Source organism: Toxorhynchites rutilus, chromosome 2 (genome assembly GCF_029784135.1).
Source record: "Toxorhynchites rutilus septentrionalis strain SRP chromosome 2, ASM2978413v1, whole genome shotgun sequence".
Taxonomy (NCBI): Eukaryota; Metazoa; Arthropoda; class Insecta; order Diptera; family Culicidae; genus Toxorhynchites; species Toxorhynchites rutilus.
Window position 1 is genome coordinate 185,372,084 of NC_073745.1, and position 23,537 is coordinate 185,395,620.

Here is a 23,537-nt window from a genome sequence, read left to right on the forward strand (position 1 = left end):
AAAATCTAGCTACAACATCATATTGATCGACTGATGCTGTACAATTAAACGAGTTAACATTTAAAAAAATCAAAATGATAGCTCATTTTTCCAACAGATTGAGCACTCAATTGGATATCTGTTAAGCAGAAAATAAATCTTCTTCTTGGTATTGTCATATGCTACGTAATTGAAAATCGAAATTCCTCAACACGTTCTATGTTTAAATCCGAAATAAAGTTATTTACCCTACTCACCAGTGAGTCAAATTCTTCCGATCCCGATTTTCCTCGGACGAGTAACTGTAATGCAGAATAATACCGTTCTGAACCATACTTCGGACGCTTAAGACATATGATACAGAAAACAGATCTCAACTTCATGCACAGGTATTATTTGGTTGATATTTTCAATAAGTTAGTTCAATATGCTTTTAAGCTTTCTACTTTGGTACCTATTTGATTGAAAACATAGAAAAATCATCGAATAAAATGTTTTTCAATTGAAGCGAATAAAAATCAATCTTCGGCTTTGCGAGAGTGTCCTCCTTCTCGTTGCCAGGAATTGAGCAATGAGATGGGACCCATACAAAGTTTATCTTATAAGATCTTTCGATCTATGCACTCATCAGCTGCTTCACTTTTTTGAGAAAATAAGATGGGTGCCTACTGATTCTCATCGACTGGAGAGCCTCAAGCGAACTGAGACTATCCGAGAAAATAAAGTAATGGTCTGCAGGCTTTTTGGAGATCATACCCAAAGCGAAGTCGATTGCTGCCAGCTCAGCAATAAAAACTGAACAAGGTTCCTGCAGTTTATGGAAGGCGCAAAAATTTTTCATTGAGGCGAGACCCATCAGTGAAGTATCTTCTCATGCAATTGGCTTTTTGGTACTTCCGATTAAACATTTGGGGAATGAAAATTGGACGAAGCTGATCTGGAATGCCAAAAGTTGCTTGTTTCATCGTCAAATCGTTTTTAATTGAGGACTGGTGGTGAAGTGAGCACGGTCTGGAGTAAACGATGGAGGACAAATATCTGATGAAATATAGTGGTGATAAATTCTCATAAACTGAGATTGTATAATATATTTAGATGAATAATTTTTTGAAAGTTTTCAATCACAAGTGTGTTTGTGACTGCGCATTTCACCAGTATTCTGAGAGAAAGCTCCCAGAATCGTTGCTGTAGAGGTGTTACTCCTGCCAGAACCTCGAGACTGATGTTATGCGTTGAGTGCGTACAGCCGAGAGCTATACGCAGACAATGATATTGAATTCATTCCAATTTTAGAAGGTGACTTTCAGCTGCTGAGAGAAAGCAGAAAGAGCAAATCGAACGGAGAGAGTTGACCCTCTTTTGACATTTTCGCTTCAAATACGCAATGTGAGTATTCCAAGTGCATTTTGGATCAAATCAGATCCCAAGATATTTGAAGGTTAATGAATGGATAATGTTTCTGCCCAAAAGCTTAAATTGAAATTTTTCTAAGGAATTTTGCAACGGTCTTTGCATGTTTTCGGTTTGTGGACCCTTTACAGGAACCACACCGTCATCTGCAAGCTGTCTTAGCGTGCATTGTTCTGCCAAACAACTGTCAATATATATCACATAAAAATATAAAGAATGGGGCTTAGACATGAACTTCGGAGCAGACCCATTTCACTATTTCTGGAAGTTGTCAGTTGTCCTAGGGTGAAGTTCATTCGCTTTTCTGATAACAAATTGTACATAAAATTAATCAAAATTCCAGAAAGTCCACATCTGTGCAGATTATCCCGGAGCCGTAAGGTTACTGCTTGCTGATAAGATGGCGGAAGATGTGCCGAGTGCCCAGCCCACTTGATCGCTAAACTGACGATGCCCGTGTTGCCAGAACTGAGCATGGCACACATCCTCACTCTTCTCAAAAAAAAAAAAAAAGAATTGGATAAAACAGACGAAAAAACAAATACATGTGGATTTTGTCTCAGTGTATTTTACTTCACATTAAACATTTGAACCACCTTTGAAATGCATGAACTGATTGTAACCTTTTGGCAACAACATATCGAGTTAAGTTCTGTTCTCCATACGGTCGCCCCGTACTTGTTCTGCGCGATCGTCCCGATCCGCAAATATTTTTACTTCTATTTTTATACAGCGCGGTCTTCCGGATCCGGACTCTTATCGCAATCACTTTTTATACGGTCGTTCTGAGCCGTACATGTTCTGCGTGGTCGTCCCGATCCGCATTCTAATCATTATAATTTTTTCATAGGGTCGTCCCGATCCTCAAATATTTTTACTTCCATTTTTAAATATCACGATCGTCCCGATCCGCACTCTAATCATTATAATTTTTTATAGGTCGTCCTGATCCGTACATGTCGTCCCGATACGCACGCTTATCATTACGATCGTCCCGATCCGCGAATATTTTTACTTTTATTTTATTTTGCACGTTCGTCCCGAGCCGTTTCCGTTTTTGCGGTGGCCGCGCTTATCCACTTTTATTCTACAGTTTCATCGTTCGGTCTTCCTGATCTGCACTTATTATAAAAGATTTATCTATTTTTACCATTCTATATTAAAAAAAGTGGAACATATCGGTGTTAACAATTTTTAGAGTAACGCTCATTATTAATATATGATAAGATGGTGGAAGATGTGCCGAGTGCCCAGCCTACTTGATCGCTAAACTGACGATGCCCGTGTTGCCAGAACTCAGCATGCCATAAACCTACCATGGAACCCAAAGAAGTGAGCGTTCAAGAACACAAAGCATCAAACTTTTTGACCATCAAATCCAACCGGCTAACAGACTGTGACGATGTGACTGTCCACTTTTGTGGCATTCTTTTAAATTGTCGCATATAATCCAATTCAATGATACATACACAGTGTGTCAATGAAGTTCTGGAATTCAAACTGTATAGCATTATTTAGAAGAAGTTCGTTTCAACTGACCAAACGGTTACTGGAGAATAGTAGTTTGAAGCATTTGATGAAATCCTGAAATGTGAAAACTTATACACGATAATGCGTCGATTGCATAGTCTCTGATAGCGTGCCAGGTTATGCGTTTGTGGGCAAAACCAATAGAACATTTTTGATGCCATTGGGAGCATTTGAACGGGTTCAACCGAAGAGTCGAATGCCATTTTTTAAAATGAGTCAGAATACGCATTTGAATCGATATTGAATCGATATTGAATCGATGTGAATGTGCATTGAAGCTGAAGGGAACTGCAGTAGAATTCGCAAAATTGAGTGGTAAGGACATCGTGAATTATGAAACGCTGCTAACGCGTGAAATACCGTTTTGTCTCATATTCCGAACAGTCTCAAATTCCGAACACTTCATTTTCAAATGTAAGTTTACTAAACTTTTATGTTATAAATAATTGAATTATAAAAACACCGACATTTTTTTTGAGGTACAGGCGTCATTTTGACATCAGTTACAGATACAGCTTATAATTTATAATATGAGACATTTGCAAAAAAGTGACAGTCAATGATAATGATAAATGTTTGCGTTAGCAAATTCCGTAAAAAACAAGCATCGTTCATTTTTCCGTTTTTGTAGTTGTTTCAACTACTTTGTTGTTTTCATGTTAAGTGCTAGAGAATGTATGAACCTACAATAAATGGGTGAAAAAAAATGATATTTTATGCAGAAATCTTCATTAAAATAAATATTGAAGTAGTGTTCGGAATATGAATCATAATTCTACGCATGATTCAAATTCCGAACACATCACTTTCAGATTTAAATTTACTGAACTTTAATGTTATTATAAATTGAATAATGAAAACCCAGAAATTCTTTGTGTTATAGCCTTCATTTTAACATCATTTACAGGTATCGATACAGTCTATAATTTATAATATTAAGCATTTGCAAAAAAAATGCAGTCAAAACCAATGATAAAATGTTTGCGTTAGCAAATTCTACAAAAAACAAGCATCGCTAATTTTTCAGTTTTTGTAGTTTTTCGAACTATTTTGTTTGTTGTTTTCATGTTAAGTGCTAGAAATGGTAAGAATCAACAAAAAATGGATGAATTCAAATGATATTTTATGCAGAAATTTTCATTAAAATTAGTGTTCGGAATATGAATCAAGTTTGTATGCATGATTCAAATTGTGAACACTTCATTTTTAAATGTGAATTTACTGAACTTTCATGTTATAAATAATTTAGTATTCAAAACCCTGACATTCTTTGGGTTATAGACTTCATTTTAACATCATTTACAGGTATCGATACCGATATAGCGCCCTTGGTCCCGAAACCATGTAAACTATAAGAAACAAATACAATCAATAATTACAAAAGCAAAATCCAATTTGCTTGCAAGCCTTATATTTTTCAAAAAAAGAATAGCTAATTAACTTTAATTTGATATATCGATCAAATGAATCGGTCCAGTAGTTTAAAGGTTATGATTTAAAAAAAAATAATTTTGCTTTTCGGAATTTGAGACAAAAGTGTTTGGAATATGAGTCAGTGACAAAAATGGTGTTCGAAATTTGAGACACAAGTGATTAATCATACTTTTAATTTTTCACCATAAATATTTATTTGTAAATCCATAAAATTGTCAAATTGAAATTTTCACAGGCTCTATTGTATCTAATAATCAAATTAATTTCGCGAAAGAGTACCATTTTGAGTAATGAGATACTGTTTTGATGGTCATTCTTAAGACATATGAGACAAAACGGTATGAGAAGCAAGCACAAATAAGAATTTTTTTCAGTATCCAAATTATGTTTTAGCAATACAGGAAAAAAACTATTCATGTGTAAGGTCGTGTACATCGGTGGTCAGATAATGTTAAAGTCATGACCGAAACAAAAAAGCAAGGATATATCACTCAATGATAAATTTCTGGAAAGCTTATAGAATTACTATTCCTCGCTTTCGTGGAAAATCCGCTTGCAAATATTCGAGGTTCTACTGTACTTAAAAAAATAAGATCAACAAATATTAAAATAACTTGATCAGAAGTTCATTTTCACTACCAGTCCCGACATTTAATTGACAAACTGTGTATGCGGAAAGAACTACGATATACGATATGAACTGCCATCTTGGAATTCTGCTCACAGAAACAAAACGAAAAATGAAAGTTAATATCCCTTACATGGTGTCAGACATTTAAGTTACGATAAAAAATTGCGAAAAGGTGACAATCAATATATAAAATTAATCCAGACACGGCGATCGGTCAAACGATTGCAAATGATGTCGTTTATTCAACTCACGAAGAGACGCATTTGTGAAGTGGAATGTCTGCAATTGCTTTGTATTCACAAACCTATAGACGAGACAGCGATGCAAATTTGTCCTATCATCGGTGGAACAATTGGATTAATGGCCATAAAAAGAAAGTCATTACAAAAATGTATACACGATTGTACGTTTTAACAACACGGCGTTATCTATTTTGAATATTAAAATTGTTTGCAGTAGCGAAATGTTAGCTGACAGGAATTACAAACAGAGAATTCCTTTCAGCAATTTAAAGGTTTTCAAATGATAAAATACGTTTTTACTTGTTTGTATTTTCCCATATGCTACCTATGAGAACATCGGTTTTTGAGCGTGTAATAGCCCGCACATTGCATCACAATACTGTGCCAGATGTTTTAGTTTTTTTTATTCCCTTGCGTTGTACTTCAAATGTTGAATTCATCTGAATGATAAATCAACCAATTAATCAAGATGTTTGCATAGAATGTGATGTGATGTTCCTTCAGGGGGGTATTTATTTTCACCTCAATTAAGTTAAGTTATATTCAATATATATGAGATAGACAGAAAATGAGACTAGTATAATTTTGTCAATATTAAAATAATTATATATCTCCGACGGAGTAATTCATCGTTATTGAACCGCTTCTCATTTGTGTTCTCTCCGACACGAAGGCCTTTCACGAGTTTTTTTTTTATTTCTATAAATCCTTGAAATCACTTGGTTTATCCTAAAGCTTTGAAATTATAATATCACTTTATTTAGAAGGACGTGGAGTAGAATCACAGAAGAAGAACTAATCACAATTCTTCCTACTTCTTCAATCGAACAATGCAATACATAAAATTGCCTACAAACAATTCTTCTTACAATCTAAAGGGTGTGTCACATCAAATTGCATCACGGAAAAAACGCTGTAGAAATTTAATTTTTAGGAATTATATCTTCAGCTTTCGCTTTAAAATCAGATAAGAGTGTATAGATCACGTTGGCCATGCTTCACTGTCAATTTTTCGTAAATTTGGAAAAATGTCGTCGAACGAAAAAGAGCGTCGTGAATTAATCCTGTGCACTCATTTCGAGAATTCGGAGTTGTCACATCGGGACATCGGTAAGATGCTGGGAATCGTCCAATCCACGGTCAGCAGAGTACTAAAACGATACTTCGAGAACCTAACCATCGACCGGAAGGTGAAGAGCGGCAAAAATGGATGCTCCGTCAGTGAAAAAGATCACAAGCGCGTAGTTAAGCAGTTTAGACGTGATCCGAGAAGTTCGGTCCGGGATGTCGTCAATAAGCTGAATTTGTCAATTTCATTCGTCCAGCGTACCAAGCAGCGGGAGGGCCTGCGTACATACAAGGTTTAGAAGGCTCCTAACCGCGACGGAAGGCAAAACATGGTGGGGAAGACGCGAGCCCGGAAGCTGTACACCGAAATGCTGACGAAGCCGCATTGCCTGGTAATGGACGACGAAACCTACGTCAAAGCGGACTTTCGTGAGCTGCCGGGCCTGTTGTTCTTCTCCGCAGAGGACAAATTCAGCGTTCCGGAGGAGATTCGCAAGCAGAAACTATCCAAGTTTGCCAAAAAGTACATGGTGTGGCAAGCGATCTGCTCTTGCGGAAAGCGGAGCGCCCCCTTCGTGATGACCGGCACGGTAAACGGGCAGGTTTACCTTAAGGAGTGCCTACAGAAGCGCTTATTACCACTATTGAAGCAGCACGAGGGCCCGACCATCTTCTGGCCGGATCTCGCTTCGTGCCACTATTCAAAGGACGTGTTGGAGTGGTACGAAGCCAACGGGGTCACTTTCGTGCCAAAGGAAATGAACCCGCCCAACGCGCCGGAGCTTCGCCCAATAGAGAAATATTGGGCGATTATGAAGCAGGCCCTCCGGAAGAACCCAAAAGTTGTTAAATCGATGGCGGACTTCAAGAGAAAATGGATTTCTATTCAAAAAAACTACAACCTTACGTTGTACAGAACCTTATGGACGGGGTAAAGAGGAAGGTACGAGCATACGGGCTTGGGCTCGAAGTATGAAAAATGGAAAATTCCAAAAGTTGTTTAATAGTTTTTATTTTACTGTCTAAAATTTTCAAAAGGATCGGTCTACTGGGCGAATTTCTACAGCGTTTTTTCCGTGATGCAATTTGATGTGACACACCCTTTATTATTCCTACGAATACAATAAACACACAAACTAGGAAACTCTTTTTTAAAGCTAAAGATAATTTATAACTCTATTCTTAGTCACTATTGCAGTTATAAATTATTTTATTCTCTCCTGCATCCTCGTCACAGTTGGAAATCTGCCATACGAAAAGTGAAATCTGTAATTTATAGGTCACATAAAGAGGAGTCGATTTGCGACACCCTAAGTACGAAACGTCCTGAATTTGCCTTTTTCGTCATTGTCCTCTTTAATTCATACTTATACGCGTTTCATTTTAAGCTTAACTCAGATATACACTGTACGAGAGGGGTCATAGGTGAATTTGTTCATTAATAATTTTTGTGAATTTTGGAATGATACACCTCGAGAATCAAACATCCCATGCATACTTTTATTCAAAATGATTCGTACTGCATCACGTGGAAATTGAAGACGAAAGTGGTTTTCCAGCGAGCAAAAAAAAGCTCCCGCTCTCACCTGACGCTGAAGCGTGCATGAATTGCCGGTTCTTTTCTTTGACATTGGTTTCAGTGTGAGTCGCATCTGCAAAACAGGTTCTTCGATATCTGCTTTGAACAGGAACGATGTACAAATGTCCTAAAATCTCTTTGAGAATTTGACTGTAGTGAGAGTATAAGTGAGTGTTCTAATTGGTGATCTCTTGGAACAAATAGTGTTCTGTATATAGGGTAGAAGTACCTATCATCGCAATGGTACCTATTATATTTAGTAATACGAGTGAGTTTTTTCATCACTTTAGAAAACATATCTTATTTTTAAAGGCTCTAATATGATTTTTAAATATCAGAAATCTCTTCTTTGTCGATTTTGGTACTTGATTCCATGCGAAACATTGTTCTTCTGTTGAAAAATTATGTTTGAAAATAGTGTGTCCCATTGATGCTTGCTTCTTAGAATTTTGCTAAGGAATATGCGATCAAAACAATGAAATTTTTATGCTGTGAAGTGACTGTTTTGGTGCAAACACAGTGTAGACGTATACATTACAACCTTCTTGATGTTGTGATTCGACTAATTTATGCGATTTTATCGAAATAAACATGTATTTTTGTATTACAATAATTGGTACCATTTTACATCTTCGTGCCAATTATCGCAATATCGAAAGCTGCCTTGTTCCTATTAATCGCTGCAAAGCTGAAAAACAGAGATGCTATGTTCCTATTATGGTTGTGCGTTGTTATGCTTTTATGGTTGTACCTCACGTTTTCACGCTGTGCAATTGCATATCATTGGGCTTTTTGAACGCTCAGTAGTGTTGTGAAGTAGCACTATGCGTGCCCGACGAAAGCATATTTGTTTGATCCACTCTGTTGAAAATTAACCCTTTGCGGTCGTATTAAATTTGGGCATGGGTGTCGTACTGGTCGGAATTATTTCTCCTTGAAAAAGCAGTAATACATGCAAGATTATGAAAAATATTTTTTTTTTGTGAACTATATATACGTAGTAAACCTTTGCGGTCGTTTGTCTGCTCTCAGACACCATAGCAAGGAATCATACTAAATACTGTATTCCACGCTATAATAGCTTACTTTTTTGTAAACGAATGTGTAATGAACCTTGTTCACGAATTCATAAGGAGTTTCTATGAATAATAGGTAACGATTCTCGGTATGAACAACATATTATTAGCGTGGATAGATAAGAAGATCTCTTTCCAGGAAGAATAATTCCGACCGCAATGTATTAACAATGTATTTTAATGTGATGTTTATATATAAAAAAGACACTTATGCGATTATTCAAATGACATGAGACATTTATGCAAACAGTAGTTCTAATACTTATGAGCAATCTTTTCCATCACGCCAAAGTGTTAGAATGGCTAAATTCTGCTGTTGTGGTTTTGTCCCACATTCCTATGTATTCAACGCACTATGCTTTGTCTTGTGTGGGTGACTACTTTGTTTGATACTGAGTACCGTTATCTATTACTCCTAGGAGCACTGTATTGATTCGTGAACAGGTTCACTAGACATCAAACTTCGTTTAAGAAAAGCATAAAATGATACTTGGTTGGGTAAAATATAAGATTAGCATGGTTTATTGCTATGGTGGCTGAGAGCAGACAAACGACCACAAAGGGTTAAATCTTGGGTGAATGTGTTAATATCATTTGTTCCGTTCCTGAAGAGAAGCGAAAACTTAAATCTTGGGTGAATGTGTAAATATCATTTGTTCCGTTCCTGAAATGAAGCGAAAACTGCATCACAACCCTCACGCCTTTGTGATTCTCCTGTCAGCTAGCAGAGAGGCCTAGCAACAAGGAGCAGGCCGGGAAGCACATAACAACAGTCTCATCTACAGATGAAACGGATATTCGGTATCCTGCCTATCCGGTCATTATTTGGTATCCGGCCCGATTATGGAAAAATAATATATTCTCATTGACAGAAGATAAATTATAACCGGAACTTGTAATGCTTGTTAACTCTTTTTTGATTTGTAGTTAATATTAAGGCCGTCCGCACATGGGTCAACTGAAACTCGATCTCAACTTGTCTTCATTTCAGCTGTCAAACTTGAGCTCAACTTCGATCCGCACACGAAGCAACTCGAAACTGACAGGTATCGTTAAGTTTTGTTTGTCATCTTTAAATCGCACAACCTGACTCTGGAACTTTTGTGAAGCGTCAAAGATAATGGATTTTCATATAGAATGAACACACTTTCATAATAAAAATTATGAATAAAAAATAGCTTCTTCGTATCAAACATGCATTCTGTGTAATTGAAAATCACATTTTTCACTACTGGTGAAACAATCTTGATCGTAAATGGTGTCTAAAGATAATTTTATATAATAATAATTAGTTCTCGTGAGGTTATCAGAAAAAATATAAAGAAGGATTAACTTAAGGTCAGTACTACGTGTAAAATGAAAATATTCATTCAAATTTTAACGATTTAAAACTGCTTTCAGGTCTGGCAATCTGATAGAGATTTGTCATATAAACATCAATGTCGCCACAGATGTCGACACCGTAAAATTTCTTTGACGAATCAGTTGAATGAACCAGGGAATTTGTAGCACAGATTTTTAAAACCGACTATTTCATATTTTTCCGCACATAAAATTTATAAGTAAACTGTTACAGAGAATTGAAAATATTCAATTTGCTTAAAACAAATATTTTTGTTCAGCAACAGAATCTTTTTCATGTTCATGTTGTATTATGATATTATGTTCATGTGGTTAAATATATGAATTTATGTTGAAATTCATATTAAAAAAACTCATTCATCTGTTATTAAACTTTAGTCCAAATTAAAAGAATTTGAATCATGAAATACATGTATAGATTACTTAACTCTTTCATGTACAACATCGAGTCTCACTCGATGTGAAATGAATGTGCCAAAACGCACAACATCGAGTCTCTCTAGTTGTACGCTTGCATATCATAAGGCGCTAAGACGCTCTGCAGAGTAGTGAAATTATTCGATACGTAACCCATCGAAGCGTTCGCATTTGGTCCGCTCTTTTGAAGATTAATTCGTACACGAAGGGGTAAATATAGAAACATAATATTGAAGCAGAAACAGACTAAAACTTTATCAAAGTAAATTGTTCATAAGAAAAATGTGTCAAATTTTCAAACAATTCAAAGTAGTGGTTAAATATGTTCTATGAGTCGATCAATCATTTGCGGTCGTATGACTTTCAGTCGCCATAGCAAGGAGCCGTACTAATATTATATTATATGCAATTAAATATAATTTTACCATTTCTTTGAACAAATCTTAATGTCTCGTAAACATGTACACGAATCAAAACAGAGCTCTTATGAATAGAAGATAACGGTACAAAACAAAATACAGGTCGGACTCGATTATATACAGACTCGATTATATGCAGACTCGATTATATGTAATTCGATTATATGCAATTTTGGATTATATACAATTTGGACTTATATACAGTTTGGATATTTTTTTTTTATATTTCAAATATGACTTATTTCAAGAAGGTGTAATTTAAGTGGCTATTTCATGTACAGTGGGGTAAAAATCGTGACGATTTTGATTGAATTTTCACCAACAATTGTTTATATCGATATTGCAGCCAAATTAAGAACGATAAGAACGGTGTCAAAGAACAAATTGTAGAACGGTTAAAAAGCTTCAATTTAATTGATAAAAACAATCTAGTTTAATATAATTTTTTAGGATGAAATTAATAATAACACATTAAAAATAATAAACTTTTATGTTTTTCACTTCCAAAATGTTATTAAAATCCACTTATCTAGATGTTCCACTACTATATCCTGTACTAAATTTTCTCATCTTTCAAATGAACGCAACAAAATTGTCTTCTGTATCGTACTTTGTAATGTAGAGCCAGTTTGAGGCAACAGAGTTCGAAACAAAAAAAAATTCTATAACTCTGTCATTGTTGAAATTCGAACATATGCGTAGAAGGATTTTTTTTCATCAAATATGATCGTCTATCACCTTCTGAAAGAATCCGGATAAATTAATATTTTCATGTGAGAAAGGTGTTTTCTGATTTTAAGGAGTTGAATCAAACCCCAAATTCCTCTTTAATATTCAAAAAAAAAATACATGCAAAAAAAACCAATAACACAATTTTTTTTTGACTCGATTTTATACAGGATTCGATTATATACAGTGAAAAGAAATCAAAAACTGTATATAATCGAGTCCGCGTTGTATTATAAACCTGGAAAAATAACAGAATAGTCACGGTGCGGGGATTCTCCTTCGTGGATGATACTATTATATAAAACATCAGATTGAAACACACTGTTTACTAAATACTTATCTAAAGTTTACAAAAAATATATTTTCATAATTTTTCATAATCTTACACGTTATGCTTCACTGCTATGTCAAGCGTAATTATTGCCGACCAGTACGACACCCATATAAAAATTTATTACGATCGCAAAGGGTTAATGTGTGTAGGCAAATAAAATACCTAAAAAGTTAAACGGTTTTATTGTGATTAAACGTAATAATAATACAGGCTTGCTATTTTGTAGCGGTGACCTTTTTGGATTTATATTGCTCATAATGTAGTGTGCTCTCTAAGCCAAGGCTATTTATTTCATACACATATCCCAATCAATATATTTCTTACTACAAACAAAACTCGAGAAATTCTTGTACTAAGTTTCGAAGGTAATATATATAGTTACAATTTGGTAAGTAAACTGAATTTTATTTGCTTTTGTTTCAAGAGTTATTGGACGACAACAGTTAGGTGCGCACCTTTGTCTCGCACTACTCTATGGTATAGTGGAATCAAGACTTCTCAATTAAACTTCCTCAATTTTTCGCGCATTATCAAATATGTTTGAACACCTATTCTGTTGATCAATTCTGGTCGTTTTTCAATCTAACCAATTGGGAGCGGCAGAGCTCTGAATTAGTTGTTAGGCCATGTGGTGAGAACTCATTGGTGAGAACAATGTAACCTAAAATGTCACCTTGAGGCGTAACTGGAGGAGTGTTACCAGATATAGGACCATCAGTACCATCTATTGACAGATAAACGCGGATACTTTCTAAATGATCTAAAACTCTCTAGAAAGCTATGAGTTATTTATCAAATTTATTATTTTGTTTCAGACGGACTACCTACATCTTATTCTAATAAAATACCACATTAATATGGAAATACGATGGTGTTGGACGGCTATCATTCTGACAGTGGTCTCTCATATGGCAATGACTCACAAAGTGACAGTATCATCTCCAAGCAGTAGTTCTAGCAGCAATAGTAACACCAGTCATAGTAGTAGCAGTAACGATTCAACCAATCCAGTTAACATTACTAATATATTTGATAATCAATCAACCAAACCTGCAAAACATGTCAAAGAAGATTCGGAGCCTTATTACAATTTGGATGAGCCAAATGTCAACTCGGAGGCGTTTGCAGCGAAAAGTGTGAAGAAGTATCTACAAAAAGAGAATAAAAAGTATAAGAAAAAAAATGTGCCTAGCGGTAACGATCGTCAGACACAACATCAACAGAGTGAACCAATCAACCGAGAACACAAGGAATCGAAGGGTGAAGAAGATGATTCGTCTACCCACAAGTCCGCGAATGAATCGGAGAAGCCACATAGTCGTAAAAAGCGATTAATTTGGGTGACTGACGATGGAAGGCTGGCGCTGCCTCCAGGAACTTCATTAACTATTGCACCGACAATTGCCTTACCGTTTGTCCGATATCCACCAACAGGATTTCTTTCGAATATATCCATCAGTTTGCCAATCACAAGTAAGTACTGAAAATCATTATTTCGTTCAACTAATTCAAAAATACATGCATTATTGAGATCACCAAATGTCGGAAACAGTTGTACCAACTTAACTCAATGAGGGTTTTCTAGATATTTACTGAGATTTTATTTTTTAAATTTAATTTTATTTTACTTATGAGATCTAACTGTAAAGATTCCGCCGTTATTAATTGCCATTTTGGGTTCTAGGGCTTGATGATTTAACTCCTTCTTTCATCCTTTTATTGATCAACAATTAATTGTATTCTAGTCGATTTCGATAAATTGGGACTAACGGACAACCAAAATCCACTCGGAGTGCTGCCACCACTGTTCGCTCGATCCATGGGTCGGGCAGCGGGAAGCGTTTTGGCTGATTATGTTTCGGATTTTATGCACACGCGTAGAAGAAAACGAAGTGCTACGAATTTCCGGGGCAGTGATAACTTCAAGATCACCACGAACATCATTGATGACGAAGACGATGATCGGAAGCCCGAGCTGCCGGAGGAACATAAGCATTCTTTCCATGGAGGAGAAAGGTATTTTTCAAAGTTTGTTACGTTTGAAAACTTATTCTGTTTTTCTCTCTCTCCAGGGCTTTGTTGTATACAGTGGTTGAAGATTTCATCAGTAATTTTGGATTGGATGGAAAAGCTTGTATGCTACGCGCGATTTGTGAAGTACATTCGAAGCGTGTGGAGAGCTTTGGGCTAATAGGCGAGATGCTGAAGTTATTTTTTACGTGAGTATAATCAGTAATATCCAGACATAATTACAAGTTGATATCCTTATGATGGTTCGATTTTTAGTGCATCCATGTCGCCTTATTCAGAATTCATTCCTGAGTATGTATCAGCCGAAAATATTGGAAAAGGAAAGGCCGGACCTGGAGAATGTTTCCCATATTATAAGGACTGTCCCAAGAGTTTATTCCGAATGGCCAATAAATTTCAGCAGAATTACAAGCCTGAATCGAGTAACGAATCAGTTGAAGAGCAGTTGCATGAAAACAGTATAGATGACATTGAACGAGACGCTCTCAGTGCGAAAATGGGCGAATCGTCTGTTGAGGCCAAAGAAGAAACCGTCATACAGCTGGATGGTGTCAACAAAATAGCTATGTGATTGTAGTCATTCTGTCTGTTTGACAGTCCGAAGGAGCAGGAAATAGTTGTACAGTATTGTAATGGAATGAGAATTATTATGAATGTGACGTTTTTGATGACACGTCGAAAGTATTCTGCGCAGTGAATCAAAGTGCCCCCCATTTGACCCAGTGCATTTAAGCGTAAAATATATTTATTTATCTATTTATTTATTTATTTATTTATTTATTTATGCGAATAGAATAAAGCAAAACCCATCAAAGAACGTGCGCAGCAATACATCAATTTATTTGCAATTGATTAATCTGCAAAAAAAAAAGATCAGTGAACGTGCCCATATTATTTTAAGATGTATTTGTTCAACTGTAATCATACTCTGTTGATTCAGCTAGGGATCTTCAAGATTGAGCGTCTCATCATAAGGCTTTAGAAATACTATAAAATATTCTGTTTTGTTAAGTTTGAACTTTGATTGTTACATAAAACACTTTTCGGATGCGCACCTCCCCGTAAGTCATTATTACGAGTATCAAATAAGTTTTTCCCTCTCAGTTGTAACATATATTCTTCGAATAATAAAATGAATTCACAAATTTATAATTTAAGCTCGAAATAGTAAAAATAGTCATAGGCTTAAGAAGGGTTTCATTTTTCTAGTTCATTCTCTACTGAAAACATTGTAAATTTGTTAAACTCCATTAAACATAATTCAGAGTATTCATTATTTTATGTAAATTATAGAAAAGGTGCTAATCGAATGTATGATCTAATTCTGAAGCTCAGTTGGTAGAGCGACATAATTTCTCTATAAGTTTAGTTCTTATCTCCGGCATTTGAAACCAAAAACGTGTTGATTTCTGGATTGCATTCATTGATATGTTGTATAGTAGGGGCACTTTTGAATATATGAATTAGCTAACATCCAACCTGACGCAATGAATCAGTCAAGCGTTCGCTTGAACTGTAATTATGTTTTAAAATCTAAAGTAAGTGCGCTCTTTGCAGAACAACCGTTCAGCTATTGTTTCATTTTATGTACTCTGATATTGTGATTTGTAGCACTCAAATTTTGAAATTGTTTTAATTACTAGTTTGGATAGATACAACGATGTTAGATATGTACAATCCCTTCTGTACAAATGTTAGGAATGAAACATTTCTGAGAAATAAAACTGTACCTAGACCTTATTATGTTAGACTGTCCGAAATTAATTTTTTTTATTTTTCAATGCAATGTTTTTGTCGTTTTTGTATTTTTGATGTGTCAAGTTTGTATAATACCAGTTCCATTTTCAATTTTTTAAGTTGTTTTGATCAATAAATCTGGAAAATGCCGAAGGGAAAAGTGAGAAATTACTGTTCGGATTGGACGATCCCGTCAAGTCGTGCTCAATTATTTGGCGAATCCTCAAGGATACGGTAAGAAGAAGAGAGCAGCTGTCCTATTCTTACGTGTGGGTGTGGTGACGGGGTCTCCCAACTCGACACCTCCCGCAAGTATGATTCCGTTTTGCCCTCGACGACTCTTGATCCGCCCTTCGGTTTCAGCCAACCTTCGCCAACGTTATTTGATCGACCTTCGCTAGGCAGCCGGGTTCTGAGTATCAACCGGACACTGGGACGCACTGAAGTTGGTATTATGGGAGGCCTCGACCCCCTACCGTAGTCGAGCCATTTCCGTCAACCCGCAGCCGTCCTTGTCCTACGTGTGGGTGTGGCGAGGGGGTCTCCCAACTCGACACCGCCGGCAAGTATGACTCCGTTTTGCCCTCAACGACTCCTGATCAGCTCATCGGTTTCAGACTATCTCCACCTGATTGATCATCGCTTACTCGCCGGACTGAGCGGCGCACTGATATTCCAATACAGAAAACCAATCCGCAACCTTACGATCTTCTCGTCTACTATCAGAACGTGGATGAACTAAATACGTAAACCAACGATTACCTATTGGCAAAATCGGATGGCGCGTATGACGCGTATTATTGCGTTCACCGAAACCAAGCTACGAAGCTTTTCGATGTGATCGTTTCCTGTACAACAGCCGTAAAGCATCTGGGGTCGGCGTTTTATTGGCAGTTCGAAAAGATCTGAAGGCGCGGATTATCGAGGATATCACTTGGCGCACTGTAGAACAAGTCTAGGTGGAAATTGAACTCGTTGGTCAAAACCTGCAAAACCTGTTTTGCTGCTGCAGTCAATGAAATAATAATTATTGGCGACTTCAATCTCCCAGGTCTCAGCTGGCGTTCTTCAACACACGGTTTTCTATTCGCTGATCCAGCGCACTCACAGATTACCCCAATCGCCTCGGATCTTCTGGACAGCTACAGTACTGCCACTCTTCGACAGATAAACAGTGTACCAAATGAAAACATTCGCAATCTGGACTTGTGCTTTGTCAGTTCTAAGCATTCAGCAATGTATGATCATATCTTTTTGAAATTCTAACTGTTTGTGTTACAACGAAATAGATTCAGGGTGGTCTTATAGATGTTGGACAGAGTGTACATGTTCGATGGTTTTCGATAATACCCCACATTGGATGGAATTCCTGGCAGTTTGGGAGAACTTTTTTACTTTTCTCAATGACGTCTACTCCGTTTTAGTGATATCACTGTTGCGCCGGCAGGACCTAATAAACGACAATATACGTTTTTCAGGTATTGAGGTGATAACTATTTTTATTATTTTTATTTTTATTTTAACTATACGTTCAAATGCTTGGTTTTGATGAAAATCATACTCTTCCGACCACAGCTACATATTCCCTGCTAGATCATCTACCTTACCAGCAAACTTATCCGTAAAACGAATTAATATTTTTTGGGAACATCTTTGCAACTTTGCTCGTTAAAGTCCAATTTCACATGATGTAGAATCTGTTGAATTTGGTCATCACCTAGTCATACAGTTTTCAAGTCCACTTTTTACGTGTTACGGTCCAGGTTGATTTCTTAATAGCCAGATACATGAAGAAACCTTCCCGAATGCTTTCATTCCGAACTGTACTGCGAACACTGCCAAGTTTTTGGGCTACATCCACATCCGAATGTCCTGGGTTCGCTTTGAAAGCCTTCATGATGCTCTAATGCAGTCTCCGGTCCACTGTACTACTCTGACGCCATAGTTCAACCTTCCGTAACACCGACAAACGTTCTTTGAAACGTTTTAGCACTACACAAACGGTGATCTCGTCCATTTTCCACTCCTTTATGATATTTGTACGAACTGTTGGATCGTTTTCGATCAAATTCCTGTGCATGTATTTCAAACCTCAGTTAATTGGAAGAGTGCTCTGGAAGAATGTAAAATCAAGAAGAAGTCAAAATTTGTCAAAAAATTCCTTGTCGGCAAGCAATTTTTGTGTTCAAGTTTAAAAAAAACATCGACGTGATGAGCAAGCTATTCAGAATGAATATGCAACTCTACTAAGTTTCGCTGCGATATTGAAAGATGCAAAGAAAACAACTGAAAATATAGCTAATGCTACAAAAATTACAAAAACTACGCAGGAATCTGATATTACTAGAAAGTGGTTGAAAGATAATGTCAATACCAAAGGATTGAAGACAAATGGACTGCGAACAGTAATAATGGTACAGTTGTTGTCTCTGCTTTAGATAAAACTTCAATTTAGTTAATTAAGGTTAATGTTGAGAATAAACTGGGTCAAGACTACGAGGTTAAGCCTTTGTCTGAACATCTCTTTAAAAAAGAAAGAAAAAAGAAAAAAAGTCTACAAAAAAAATTGTAAAATTGTAATTTCAGAAAAAATATTAAAAAATATAGCGCCCTTGGTCCCGAGACTACAAAAAACAATAAAATACGAATACAATCAATAATAACGAGAACAGAATCCAAATTTTCGGCAGATGTAGTATTTTTTTCAAAAAAGACCAGGTGATTGGCTCTAATTTGATATATCGATCTGGTTCGGCTTTATGAATTTTTGAAAAAAGTCATTTTTGGAAGAAAGAGGAAAATATTGATTTTTCGGACATCCTTGAAAATCCATTATAGTAATTGTCGCTTCCCAAAATCGTGATACGAAGCTGAATGTGGTCAACGCGAATTTACTCTCTCACTCCGAAAACAAATTTCTCCGCTCCGTCTGTCTGCGCTGCCGGTCTGTATTGAGAAACCGCTCTGCCTGATAATATAAATACATCATGCATTTGTCGGCCCGTGCCGGCACGCGTCGTTTTCGCTTCGTGCTGGATAATATAAAACCACCTTTATTCAAAACGAACGTTGCAATCTGTTCTACAGAGCAAAATAACTCCAATCGGAGAACGAAACTCTTCATGATATTGCAAAATTTATTGAAGAAGAAAATTTAATGAAACAGATAATTGCCGGTAGTAAGACTGGCGTCCCAGTACTCAGTGATATTAATAGCAAAGCCTGGATGGCTTACACAGAGAGACGATTGTTATCTGATAATAGCTGAACTCACAAAAACTATTGGAATTTGGAGCACGTATAGAACACGGAGAAATATTTATGTACGTGAACTGAAGAATTCCAAGAATAAATTCATCCAAAATGAGGTAAGTGCAATTCAGCATGATCCGAAGAAGCTATGGAAAAAATCAAAGCATTATGTAATCCATGCGGCAGTAAGAATATCGACATTGAGTTTGACTGTAAGAAGGAAAGTAACAATAAAACAACAGAAACTCAACGATTTTTTCACTTCAAGTGTGGAAGAAATCCACAATGGTATTGTAGCGTCATCAAGTCGGCTGAATTTTGTTTTCCTTGGCCTGTGTTTACGATTAAGATACTAAAAATATCAACATGGAAACTTTTGGTTAGATATAATAGATTTGAAAAACTGTGTACTTTTGTAAGCGGACCATCATCTTGATTTCATATAATGAGTAAATCATTGTCTTTTGTGTGTGTATTTTTTAAAATTTCATTTATTTTATCTCAAGACTTTGATGATGATGGTATTGATTGATTTTGTTGTTATTTCATTTTAGTTCTTCAATCAATCAAAAATATCAAAAGTGAAGTCTGCAATAGTTTGAAACCGCGCTCCTTTTTTTTTCTCCAAAATATATATTTTTATCAAGGCTCATATGGCGTCAGCCTGACGGGGCCAGGAGTTCAATATTTTGACAGTATTTCTTAATAGCTATGTTAGTAATTTGTAACCAATTACTCGCGGTTGGCTCGAGGTTAGTATTACAATTTATTGTAATCGGGATGTTGTTGTTTCCAATGTTCTGTACGTGTGCTCGACACGGGATACTTCCTATTGGGATGCAGCTGACTATTAATCAGCAACGCCCCCTAGTATGTATCCCATATCTGGCGTGGTGCGTCTTTCTCGACTCGAGGAATCCAGCTCTTGGTGAATAATCAGTGGGCTGCACAACCTTCGGCTCGTGTATCTGTAAAGAGTATGTGTATGTATTGCCACGACTAAGTAAAAGTTTATCGATCGGATAGGAGGGATATGATACAGGGATACAACGGAGGAAACATCATTAAACGTTGACATCGGCGTTTCTGATTATAACGAGATTTTTATGGGATGCGTATAAAATATGGCATATACATATATCGCCTCCACTTTTGCTTGTGTATGCCAGTTATATGCATCATATTACCCAAATGTGTCTTGAATGAATGTTGAATATCACCTTCAATTGAATAGTACGTACGATTTTATGTTTGTTGGGAATTTTATTCAGAAAACATTAAATTGTAATGTGCTCTATAACAGTGGTCCAGATAGCAAAGGCACAGCAGAGAAACACATGTTGTAGAAGTGCCTCAGTTCGAATTTCATAAAGTAATTTTCATATAACAATTATTTCTCATTCCAAACAGTGCACCGTAAATCTAAATAATGATACATTAATATCATCCATAAAATTGTTGCAACAAATCTGTGTAGGCCCATTAAATGCATGGTTTTTTTTTGTTTTCTGTCGAATCCCGGTTGATTCGATGGCTTTTTTCCAAAAAAAAAAACGGAACAAAAACAACTGCTAAGTAAAGGCTGTCATCACAATTGACGTGTTTTGTTAGCCCTAAGTAAGCTCCAGTAATGCTTATTATAGGCTGTAACTGCAGCATTTAAAGAGCCCTTTATTATATCCACGCTATACTGATTTATAGTGTGTAATAAGCATTTATTCAATATTCTATAGGTGGATACAGTGCTGATTTAAGACAATTTCTTAGTGCTTACTGGTTATCTGGGTTTGACATTTGTTTACCATAGTTATCGCTTAATATGTACGATTAATTCGTTCAGCAAAAATTGGCTGATCGTTGGTAATATTTACCAAAAAATCGTCATATACACTATTTTTTCCGAGAGTGTATGTGAAGTTTTTTTTCGATTTGGCACAGACTAATACAGATGAGAATAATTGTCAACGGATATCAGTCGAAAAATGGATGACACCCTGTAAGCAGTAAACGTCAGTGCAACACAAAAAATAGCAACAGTTCGGTTGCGAGTCAAAACAATAAGAGTTAATTCGCAGGTTAACGTTCACAGGGAGCAAATATTGTTTCTAAATTATTTTAATTACCGGTAGCACCGTTATCGTGTTGAGCTGTATCGAGAAGGATAAAAGAGTTTCAATGATACGGTATGAATTCTAAATAAAATACAGAACCAGAGTGCTATCCATGGCAGTACGTTACCGTGTATTCCTGGAAAAACGTCTGAAATGTTTTGGTTCGTCATCTCTTTTCCGGTGATTGATTTTGAAGTGTTCGACAGTATTCGTTTGAATTGGATTTTATTTGATGCATCTTTGGGTATATAGTGCGGTTAACGAAACAAAGTTTGTTTTCCGACATCAATAGTTGAGTCACCCAACAAAACAGTGGAAGAATTAAAGTGTATATCTAAGGAGCTTCGAGTATCTGTATCAGTATACAGAAATGGCCGATGAATCGTATTTGCATAACAATGTCTCGAATAGTGACGATTCAGAAACGGAGCTTAATATGAGCTCACCCGAACTCAAAGGATATTTGAGTAAATGGACCAATTACATTCACGGGTGGCAACCTCGTTTCATTGTGCTGAAGGATGGCACATTGTCCTATTACAAAAGTGAACAGGATAGCGACTTTGGATGCCGTGGGGCAATCAGTCTGCAGAGAGCTACGATCAAGGTGAGCTAAAGCGAGATGGCCTATATAGAGACATGACATGGCATATGTTTTCTCTTTCCTGTTGAATGATTAATTCAAATTCGGAATATTTTAGATTTGGTTTATGTAGTTGTTCAAGTATAACAGTTAAATTTGAAATTGCATGAATACATTTCTCAGTTGATTGAATTTGGAATTTGAAAAGATTGAAAGACTTTTTTTTCAAAAAAATGTTTGTAGTACTCTTAATGAACTCAATTCATAGTGAATTCAATGTAAAAGCAAAGACAATTGTTAGGTTTCTATAAATTTATTAAGCTATTGCATAGTCTCACTGTTGAAAAGTATTTCCCATCACATCCTCCAAAGTGTCTTTAAAACAGAGAAAACAATCTAAATGCAATTCCCGTAATTCGAATTAATTGACCAATTAAACCTATATATTTGATATGCCTCTCGTCCCTCGATGAAGCTATCTAATTGTATGTTCTAATTACTTTATAGTCACACGAGTTCGATGAGTGCCGCTTCGATGTGTCGATTGGACAGAATGTTTGGTATCTACGTGCGGAAACTCCGGAAGATAAGCGCAACTGGATTGAAGTGCTCCAATCCTATAAAACTGAGTACCCGGAAACCGTTAGTCTGCGACGTCATGGAAGTACCATTTCACTGCAGTCTAATACGCTCTCGACTGCCAGCGGAAGTAGTTTGAAGCGTGTCAGTCGGGGTTTGCGTGAGAAGATGCATGAAATTGAAACCTACAGAGATATCCTGTTTGGGCAAGTCGAAACCTTGCAACGGTAAACATTTATATTTTCAGAACCGTAAACATGTCAATAATGTGTTGTTTTTATTTTTTTAGATATTTCGACGCTCTCCAGTTGAAAAACGAAGATAATACTTTGGTTGATTTGGGTGGCGATGATTTGCATCCGATCGACTTCAAAGGAGAAGCAATAACATTTCGTGAAACCACTGCTGGGGTTATCACAACGCTACAGTTCTGCTTAGATGTTATTTCACAGAAGGAAGAAAGCTTCAAAAAGAAGATCGACAAGGAGATAGAAAAGCGTAAAAAAGTTGAAGAACTCTACAGGTAAGATTAAGTTTTTATTTTTCTTTACCATAAGCCAGCTGAAGCCGAAGGACTTCTCTCGACGGTCTTCTTCGCATACCCCGTGAAATTTTCCGCGTATAAAAAAGCTCATATGTCATAATGATTTGTATGCAAAAAATCACTAATTTTCATATTACCTTTAAGTGTTTTTACAAAGACAATTACAATTTTTGCTGGTTGGTGTGAAGCCAATCGTATGTCGCTCAATGCTTCAAAGTGCTCTGTCATCTCCTTCTCTCGGAAACGATCAACGATACGATTCGATTATGAGCTTCATGAATCGACATTGAATAGAACTACAAACATTAAGGACCTAAGAATCATTCTAGATTGGAAACTAATGCTCCAAGAACATACTTCATACGTTGTATCCAAGGCATCAAAAGCTCTTGGTTTTACGTTTCGTATCACCAAACATTTCACCGACACACAATGCCTCAAAGCTTTATACTGTTCGCTGGTTCGCTCGATCTTGGAGTACCCTTCCGTG

The 23,537-nt window shown here is 36.4% G+C and overlaps 2 protein-coding genes across 2 annotated transcripts in view; both read left to right on the top strand.

Moving 5' to 3' along the window:
* LOC129767976 (uncharacterized) overlaps positions 1-15,992 on the top strand; it is a 35,711-nt gene extending 19,719 nt beyond the window's left edge. Inside the window, exons 2-5 of the mRNA XM_055769312.1 lie at positions 13,026-13,683; positions 13,956-14,226; positions 14,283-14,429; positions 14,497-15,992. Coding sequence (XP_055625287.1) covers positions 13,068-13,683; positions 13,956-14,226; positions 14,283-14,429; positions 14,497-14,812 — 1,350 coding nt within the window. The 5' untranslated portion in view covers positions 13,026-13,067 and the 3' untranslated portion in view covers positions 14,813-15,992. The remainder of the gene's footprint in view (positions 1-13,025; positions 13,684-13,955; positions 14,227-14,282; positions 14,430-14,496) is intronic.
* Positions 15,993-21,257: 5,265 nt separating this feature from the next.
* Positions 21,258-23,537, top strand: part of LOC129768851 (ceramide transfer protein) — a 56,521-nt gene continuing 54,241 nt past the window's right edge. The window contains exons 1-3 of the mRNA XM_055770788.1: positions 21,258-21,948; positions 22,432-22,730; positions 22,793-23,026. Coding sequence (XP_055626763.1) covers positions 21,712-21,948; positions 22,432-22,730; positions 22,793-23,026 — 770 coding nt within the window. The 5' untranslated portion in view covers positions 21,258-21,711. The remainder of the gene's footprint in view (positions 21,949-22,431; positions 22,731-22,792; positions 23,027-23,537) is intronic.